This window comes from Pollicipes pollicipes, unplaced genomic scaffold (genome assembly GCF_011947565.3).
Source record: "Pollicipes pollicipes isolate AB1234 unplaced genomic scaffold, Ppol_2.1 Scaffold_4002;HRSCAF=4701_pilon_pilon_pilon, whole genome shotgun sequence".
NCBI lineage: Eukaryota > Metazoa > Arthropoda > Thecostraca > Pollicipedomorpha > Pollicipedidae > Pollicipes > Pollicipes pollicipes.
The window spans coordinates 16108116-16117618 of NW_023596420.1; the positions used below are offsets into that span (position 1 = coordinate 16108116).

Below are 9503 nucleotides of genomic sequence, written 5' to 3' on the forward strand. Positions count from 1 at the left end.
GTTTTTTGTGAGCTTTTATCCACATCGGAAGACTGGTGGCTCACAGAGCACCGGTTCTCAGGTGGGTGCGCATAAATCATATATATATATATATATATATATATATATATATATATATACATATATATTTAAAAGACAGGTGCATAAATACTTTTCGCTTAACATGTCTATATATCAATGTGTCAACAAGGTGTTCAAGACTTGGCGTTCAACTATTAATTCCATTGGATGTGGGAATGAAATCAGCATAATAGATATGTCAACCAAGCCTGTGATTTATCTAGGAGAACTTGAATTGCAGTCAAAACTCACGCTAATAATGGCATTTCCACATCAGAATTTTGGCAAGTGCAAAGAATTGGAGGTCGTTTTTTAACTTCAGGCATATGGTTTTAGTTAGGGATTGAGTACAGTTGCTCGTTAAATCATAAGGTAAAACATGTTGCTTTTCTTAAATATTTTTACCGGACGACCAAAAGAAATCAATTAGAACCCACGATTTCTTAAGGAACTGACTCTTACATAGTCAAAAAATCATTCTCTTTGATGATTTTCTAAAACGCAATCTGAAATAAATAGCAGCGATGGATTTTATACGAAGACATTGTCTCCATAACCAAATTGGCAGGGTAGACATCGCAGATGGAGGTGAAATACCATAAACACATTTAATCTGAGGACTGCCACACAAAAAAGACATACGATTTTCACTGATTTTAATTATTTTTGTAACTTTTTGCTTTTCACTTTGCCTCGGGAGTTGAGAAAAGGCGCAGGGGGCCAAGCCCGCTTTATGAGGGTATAGAGCTACATCCGTGACTCTGGACTGAAGACCATGTACATCGGACTGGAGTAAAATATACAGATCTGAAAACTGAGTGATCCTGAAGCATTTCCTGAACCTGGTTTTCATCCTGCATTTGCGTAAAGAAGAGTCTTGTGAAATCACGCAGGGTGTTTTAAGCAAATTGGACAAGTCATCAGCGAATAGTTGCCTAACGTAGGTTGTTAAGTGCATTTGCGAGAAACATCAGACATAAATAAAACAGTACTAGTAGCCTTATTTCTCTAAGAATGGCCTGGAAAAAGGGAGGCATAGATATAATATTAGTGCAAATGCTTGTTCAATCATAAGGTATATGTCACATTGCTTTGTCTGAACAGATTTTTTAACATAACGGCCAGAACAAATCAACTAAAATCCACCATTATGTAAAAAACTAACTCTTGTGTTGTCGAAAGATTATCCTGTGTAACGATTTACTGAAATATATTTTGAAATAGATAGCAACGATGGATTTTATGCAGTCATAGTCTCCACAACCACATCGGCAGAGTGCATATCACAGATAGACCGTCCACTTCCAACTAAAACAATTGTCGGCTATGGTGGTGAACGCAATATGTGACGCCCCTGCCAGGGAAGAGTGTGACGCTACATTCCAGCCGCCGGCTGTCACAGCTTATCAGCACTGGCACTGCCTCACAAACTGCTTTTCATGCGGTTGCTTTAACTTTTTTATAATTTAATAATAAAAAATTATAATAAATAATAAAACTCCATCATTCAGCTGCTTTCATACAGCCGTTCATACAGCGGCGGGACATCTATGGCCTGCACGACTTCTTCATTTTTGAATCGATCACTGATATTCGTTTTGATAAGGGCATGTAACCGAAATATAAATGCATCTATGTCTCCATTATCCCGGCTATTCTGCGAGGAATAAGGGTACAAAAAGCCTCCTGAATAGCGACGCCTCTGTGTGATATTGAAAACCGTGTGCACGCCCGGGCCTGCGGGGTGTGCGACCCTACATTGCAACCGCCGGCTGTCGCAGGTTGTCGGCGATGGCGGTGTCTCGCGACTTGCTCTCAATACCGCTCCGGCTGTACATCTACGGCCTGCACGGCTTCTTCACCGAGGTCATCTTCACGGCCATCTGGGACTTTGTCCTGAAGCAGGACTTCAGATTACACGGTGAGTTGCAGATGCCATCTGCCCGGCGCCACTCACTGCCAGGAGATGGAATGGCTCCCAGCTGTCCAGTTATAACGTTCACCGTACTTCATTCGGTCCATTATTTATCACCGGAAACATCGTTTGTCAAAGTGTCGTCTCGCCACTCCAGTGACCTTTTCTCGACGATGTGTAGGAGGTGGCTTTGCGGAACATGTTTGCGGAAAGCGCTGTGAATTATTTAGATGGTATGGAGTGACACGCCGTTCATCCGCTCAGGTGCAACCCGATCGTGAAATTCCTGGTTAACGGCAGAAATTGGTGGCGAAAGTTTAACGTGCCACGGTGATAAGTGCGGCTCGTCCCGCCTTCTGATCAAATATGACCTTTAGCGCGGCCGCTGCCACCGGTCGCCGCGATTTCCGTCAAGGGCAGATAGCGAGCGCTAAAAGAGACACGAACCCATTCCGCCGCGGGCGGATGGATCGAATGCAAGGTGTACTTACCACTAAGCCATCGGAGTGCACGGCTTTCGTCCTCCAGATCGAGTTTTACTGAGCGCCAGACGACTGGCTGGGCTGTGGTACAGTAAACCTGTCCACCAGGCGTGGAGGGGACGCACCCCCCATGGTAGCGGTGTGACTTCGAATAGTTAAAGCAGCATGATCATGTTGTGGGACAGGACCTTAGCTATGTAGCTGGCCTGGGACGGGACTTTGGTCTTATACATGACCTTGGAGCATAACCCTGGCTTTGCACCTGACCCTGGGCTGGTGGCCTGGCCTTATGCCTGACATTGGGACGGGGACCCTGACTGTACGCCTGGCCTTGAGGCGGGAGTCTCGTCGTGCACCGTTAGCTGTTAACTTTATCACTCGCAGCCACCCGCCTCCCGTTGATCTTTTTTTGAGAGCTGAATGTCTCGCAGTAGTCGCCACGTACAGCTCATGCTGGTTGGGCTATCAGCTGTGCTGGTGAGCAAGAAACAGAGAGAGAGAGAAAGAGAGAGAGAGAGAGAGAGAGAGAGAGAGAGAGAGAGAGAGAGAGAGAGAGAGAGAGAGAGAGAGAGAGAGAGAGAGAGAGAGAGAGAGAGAGAGAGAGAGAGAGAGAGAGAGAGAGAGAGAGAGAGAGAGAGAGAGAGAGAGAGAGAGAGAGAGAGAGAGAGAGAGAGAGAGAGAGAGAGAGAGAGAGAGAGAGAGAGAGAGAGAGAGAGAGAGAGAGAGAGAGAGAGAGAGAGAGAGAGAGAGAGAGAGAGAGAGAGAGAGAGAGAGAGAGAGAGAGAGAGAGAGAGAGAGAGAGAGAGAGAGAGAGAGAGAGAGAGAGAGAGAGAGAGAGAGAGAGAGAGGAGAGAGAGAGAGAGAGAGAGAGAGAGAGAGAGAGAGAGAGAGAGAGAGAGAGAGAGAGAGAGAGAGAGAGAGAGAGAGAGAGAGAGAGAGAGAGAGAGAGAGAGAGAGAGAGAGAGAGAGAGAGAGAGAGAGAGAGAGAGAGAGAGAGAGAGAGAGAGAGAGAGAGAGAGAGAGAGAGAGAGAGAGAGAGAGAGAGAGAGTTGCGCGGCGTCGCTCAACACTGAAGGGGAGCACACTGAGTTGAAGACATGTGATGCCGGCATGCTCGATGCAGTAAGCGGAAGACAGCACAACGAACAGAGTAACATCTTTGAGGTGGACCTTGCTTCAAAACATGCTGGTAGCTGAGTTCGAAGGTGTGCCAACACTACATATTTGTACCCGCCATTGTGGCTACGGCCCGAACAGTTGCTCAAGAAGGGCTTGATGCTATGAACATTCCGGCCCTTAGGGTCTAGGTCCCACCTGGTTTGGGCGACTGCAGAATTACCCTCGGCCAGCTCGTTAGTTGCTTCCTCAGGAGACAAAGCCACATGCGTAATCAGAGGAAGGCAGAAGCCTGTCTGCGTCTGCACATTAACCCAGCGAGTGAACGGTAACAATGTGCAACAAAACTATTCACTTATGTAAGATTATTGCGTCTGTATTAGCGTGGAATACAGAACATTGTAGATAAAGCATGCTGCACAAGAAATTGTGCAACGTACATAACTAACTGTACGTGCGTTATACCATAAGCTTAACGAAGCCCCTCTGCCCGTTGAGAGGAAGTCAACTTCATGTTATAAGCAAAAGGTTCTGAGTTGTACCTTCAAAATGCTTTATAAGTGTGGCGGCTGCCGGAAGCGGCTCTGCCGGAAGCTGCCGGAGGCGGCTCTCACGCCAAGAAACTGAATCGACTTCCCTTCGAACGTTTCGGGAGAGTTATAAGGGTTGAGAGGTGTGTGCCTGTGGCTTCCCGGTACTGTAAGCTTTGTGAAGAAAGCTCAGATGGCGCTGGTTGTGTAGCCGGCACACTTCTGTCACGTCAGTTCCAAAGCACGCAATCAATGTGACCGAAGTTACATCTGCCAGGGAATAGAATTCTTCTGGAGGCGTTGCTGCCACCAGACTAGAGCCATGAGTCGCCAAGTGATAGCAAACAGGCGGAGAATCCAGGCCACTTGTGAACAAAGTCGGGGGGGGGGAGGGGATTTGATGAGGCTTCTGAAAAGGCCATCCAAGATACCGATGCACTTTCTCGAGAGCAGAGATGCTAAAATCACGGGTTGTTCTATTTTCCACGTGTCCCAACTATTTTAGTCATCGGACTTTCGCATCTAAGGCCTTCGCCAATGAAACGCAGCTCGCCGCTATGGGTCCAGTAGGCTATTGGCTCAATTTAGACAGGAGCCAAGGGCGGCCAGTTGACGCTTGTATCAACTTTCAGCACATGATAGTGGAAACTGGCATAGAGAAGATCTTTCGGGGACCTCTTTTGGCTTTTCTTATGACAGCGATAAGCTTAGAGAGCTTGGGGGCCGTAGATGTTGGTGAGTGAGTGCTCATTGTTTGCGACATTGTTTGCGATCTGAGCTCTGACAACGTGAGCGCTCCGCACTACGTGCGCATGCGAGAACCACGGCGGCCAAAATCAGAGCCATCGTCTCGCCAAAATCCAGAAGAGAAGGCAACAAGTGCAGGATATGGAAAACTGCTAGCATCGTGTAGGAATCATAAAAGGCCCCGGTTAAGATGCCCGCCAGATTTGCAGGCACTGAGTGTGACGTCTAGAGCGAGTAGGCGGAGTCAAAGTGAATGAGCCGAAGGCCTTGGCAGGACTGTCGATCTGTGGATGGGTTGGACAATAGAACACTTTGAGGTCACAAGATGCTCACAGGCTGTAGTACACATAGTGCCAGTCTGGAGGATGACGTAGCCAATGCTAAAACGAGAAGAAAAATAATCGTCTGCAAATATGCCAGCTCTGTTGCAATGCTCTTGTTCGTTTTGCATTTTTCGTCACGTTTTATTTCTTCGCATCCTTCCTGCGTCGACTTTGTCCGTGTAAGGAGCGATAGAGGGTTGGTTGGGTGTGTGACGTTTATTTACAAATTTGTCTGTGCCTCAGTGTGAACTATTTTCCCGACCACACTTCTCCCGTCTTTCAGGCTGTACCAGCGTCTGGTCCCTTTTCATCTACGCCGTAGGAGTGTTCGTCAACGAACGCCTGTTTCTGCGCATGCGCGGCTCTGTGCCGCTGCTGGCACGTGGAGCGGTGTACGTGACCTGGACGTACACGTGGGAATACAGCACGGGCCGTGTGCTGGACTTCTTCGGCGCCCGGCCGTGGGACTACACCGAGCTGCAGTACAACATCCACGGCCTGATCGCGCTGGAGTTCGCGCCACTTTGGTATGTCGCCTGCCTGGTCAGCGAGCAGATGCTCATTCGCCAGATTCTGACCTTGACCTGGGACCCGACCGGCATCGGCCGGCTCAAGGATAAGCCACCCAAGGTCAAGGCCGCGCCGGCCCAGAACGGCGCTCGCGAGGAGAAAAACGGCGTAAGGCGCAACAGAGGCAAGAGCGCTAACGGTCGAGTGGCGTCAAAGGCGGTCAAGAAGAGGAATGGACAGGGAATGACGCTGAAGCAGACCAGTGCCAAATGTCATTGATGAAATGGTGACGTGGGTCTAACGAGTTAGTTCATCGGTTGCCTTACTGCTTGTGACAGGTGCGAAAAGCATGCGGCTATTATTACAAGTGATGTTCTTGTACGTCTGGAGAGAGCGTGAACCAAAAGCGGGTGATATCGTGCAATCGAGCTGGCGCCCGAACAGTCAAAAAGGTAATTTCTCAAGACTCTCGCTTCACCCATGCCAGAATGGAATGCCACAGGTCTTCCCGGCTTCCCAGGAGCGATGAAAATGCAATAAATTTTTGCTTAAAAATAGGTTAACGGCTCACATGAACGTACGCTGAACAGATCACGATATTCGAAATAGCGTGTATAAACTTTGAAGATCTCATCTCTTCAAATTTGGAACATTTTCGCCCATATATGGCATCGAACTGAAAGATGACCTTTCAACTGTTTAGGTGGGGTTACAGCATACGCAATGTCCGAAAACTAGTTGACTGATGTCAGCTGTCCTTCAAACTACAGATTGAAACTGCTAATATACATGACGTTGCCAAGCGGCTTAAATTGCCGGAAGCGTTTTTGCGTCTGAGAATACGGTCACATTTCTTTTCTCGCATTTGAGGGAGACATCAGTGCTTCACCTCTCCGCGAATACCGTATTGTTATGGGCATTCCTGTCACTTGACAACGTAACTACGTTCTAAGGTGACGCCCGGCTAACACAAACCATTATGTAGATTGCTGTACGCTAGTCGTGAATGTCTAGTGTTGTTTTAAGTTACTCTCCATTACATGCGCCGTTGACAAAAACGAACAGTAGAAATGTCTCCAAAGGTGTACCTTGCGCTCATCGGTTCTGAGTTTGTAAACTGCAGAGCACACATCAAATTTATAAGCAACTACGGCCACATATTTATTAACGGTGGCAGGTACGAACCATTGCCAATAACTGATGCTCTTTACTGCGAATTTAAATGAAATTTTGCCACGACCTTGAAAGCCACCGGTTGGCCATTTGGACGCGCATAAGAAACGAGACGCCAGCTCTTTCGCCTGAATGACGTATCGATGGCCGTTTAACGGAGCAGATAGTTATGCCATTGTCGGCGCTACTCACCCATTCTTAGGTCGTTAGTGGGAGGATGTTCCATATATCAAGCCAACAACAGCCAATGAGTTTCTAGTCAAAAGCCGTTCATCAGATCCAACAATGGAGGTCCAGCGGCACTTTATGTTAAACGGTTGTAAATATTAGAGGTTTAGAATCAACTGGTCGGTTCTAGTAAAATGGTCCACGTCCGGTTTGTACCGTAGAAGTTTGTAGACGGATAGCAACGGCAGGCCGGCACCTGCATCTTGCAAAAAGCTGGACAATAAACTAAAAGAACTGGCGTACATATTGCGTTTCATCGCACACATAACACACGCCCAGGTACTAGTACAAAGGTCGGCCGATATCGCAGAAATTGATGGTCAGAATTACACGGGACTGGTTGTGTCATGCTTGGTTAGGTAGCTAGAAAATGGCACCATGTTTTTTTTAACAGCATGTAGGCACGTACCTCTATACATTGCTTCTCTGCGTCTTCATCTTACACGACGTAGCTCACGATGATTGACCACGGGCAACCTACGAGAGTTGTTGTTTAGACCATAGGCGACACAGAGCCATGACTGTATAGCCGATACAGCTCTGTAGGCTCAAGGTTACCGCTCTCTGTACAATGGTAGCAAACTTGCTGCTGGTAAGCGATGGTAAGCGATGTCGTCGTGCCTCAGCAGTGTCGTGTATACTCCGAAAGCTGGCACACTTTCATATTTTACACTGTGGGTAGCTCAATTTATCCAATATTAATTTGTGTACTCAATTGATGTTACGCTATGGGTCAGAGTTAACTAGGATGTATACGTTTGCTACCTCCCCGCACGGTAAAATCTTCCTAGTTAATTATCACGCAGTGATGTCGGTGTGACTGTTTCCCAGATATATACACTTCACGTAGTTGCCTGAGCAAATTTATGCGTTAGAGCGTTTATTGGTCGATCGGCAGAGCTGTAGCGACGTTCAATGGCGCGTCTTCAGTGACATGGTTACCAGCACGTGGCCGGCACAGACATCACACTGCATAAATCAAACGGCTGGCAAAAGATAGTGGTCAGAACTAGCACAAGCCAGCATATGTAACTAGTGCGTTTCTCAGTGCAGCGGCCAGTTGTATACCCTCCTATGCCAGCTCGAATGCCCTGCGCTACCGATATAGCCTTGGCACAGGGTATTCAAGATGGATGAGTTTTAATCCAGCATAACTGCTTGATGAAGCGGTCTTGCCGTCAACGACCGATGCATGGGCTGGAATTCGATCGAGGCCTGGCAGCCTTCACGTCTTCCCCAGCCTTCCTGCAACGCTGCGCACCTGTGACGGCAGGGAGGGGACGCGAACGTGAACGGCGGCCCTCGCCCCCCTCCCCCCCCCCCTGGCTGCAGGCTGGGGCTGAGTCCCAGCCGGCCTGGGCCCCGCGCTTGCTTGCTGCCTCACGGTTGTTGAATATAAAATCAGATAGGATGTGGATGCACGGCGTGGTGCGTCAGCAAGAAGTCAGCCTGCAAAGTTCATCCCTTCCCCGGGCCTACAAGCACGTACGCATCTTAAATGCAGCTCGCCACGCAACACGCATTTCCAGTCTGACCGAAATCTCGGCGCAATCCTGTTCGTCAGCCCGCCACGCCAAACTGAGATCGGCGGCAGCAGCAGTCAGTCAGTCACCACTCATGCCTACTGTCCGCACAAGCCACTGGAAGGTGGCTGGAGACGCTCAGGCTGCTATCGATATGTGTCTATCGTTTAGTGACTGTATGTTGCGGACGCAGGTTTCAAGTGACTTACGTAACTGTAGACGTGTATAGGCGCAAGACATGATGAGTGTAGCTGATGTACCACAGCATCATAAGCCTAGGCGGGATGCACGTCGCTTTGTATAGTCCACTAGAAGTCACGTACTGAGGGCGAAATTTACAGCACGAAGTAGCGAGAACAGCAAGCCAACTGATCTTAACATTTGCATTCTCATGTTGGCGTAGTGCATAGTTGGTGCTGCGGTGTCTATTTCGAGATGATGTATCATTCATGGTCAGACTACACTCAACTTTGTGCTCAGACTTCTGGACTACAGGTGACTGGAATGAGCGTGCATGGTTTTGTGGGCCAAAGGCACTAATATACTCCCCAGTGCATCCGTGTGTTTGGATTCACAGGTGTGAAATGCTGGGCGCTTTGGCAAGTTTACACCCGAGCTTAGACAGGTTCAAGCTAAGCTTGATTCCAGAAGTTTGCAAGTTCGTTCACTCAAACACGGCAAGGAGGCTGACAGCACAGGCTGGCTTCGCGCGGGTGACTTCTGAAAGACGTCCATTCTGACCCACTCCCAACTTACTGATGCGTTTCAGTGTGGAATCGATTTAATTTTGGATTCATTAGCCGTTCCTGCGCTGTTCCGACCTAGTGCTAGATAACTTCGTTTCGAGAAGCATTTGTGATTGATCTACAGCAGCCCAAGGATCAACTGTAAAGAAG

General features: G+C 48.2%; 1 protein-coding gene across 2 annotated transcripts in view; it reads left to right on the forward strand.

The window, feature by feature from the left end:
• The window catches only part of LOC119093961 (transmembrane protein 229B), a 21054-nt gene extending 11901 nt beyond the window's left edge, over positions 1 to 9153 (forward strand). For both annotated transcript variants that reach the window (XM_037216989.1, XM_037216988.1), the window contains 2 exons: positions 1842 to 1981; positions 5457 to 9153. In XM_037216989.1, the coding sequence (XP_037072884.1) occupies positions 1852 to 1981; positions 5457 to 5962 (636 nt within the window). In that variant the 5' untranslated portion in view covers positions 1842 to 1851 and the 3' untranslated portion in view covers positions 5963 to 9153. The remainder of the gene's footprint in view (positions 1 to 1841; positions 1982 to 5456) is intronic.
• Positions 9154 to 9503: the final 350 nt, after the last annotated feature.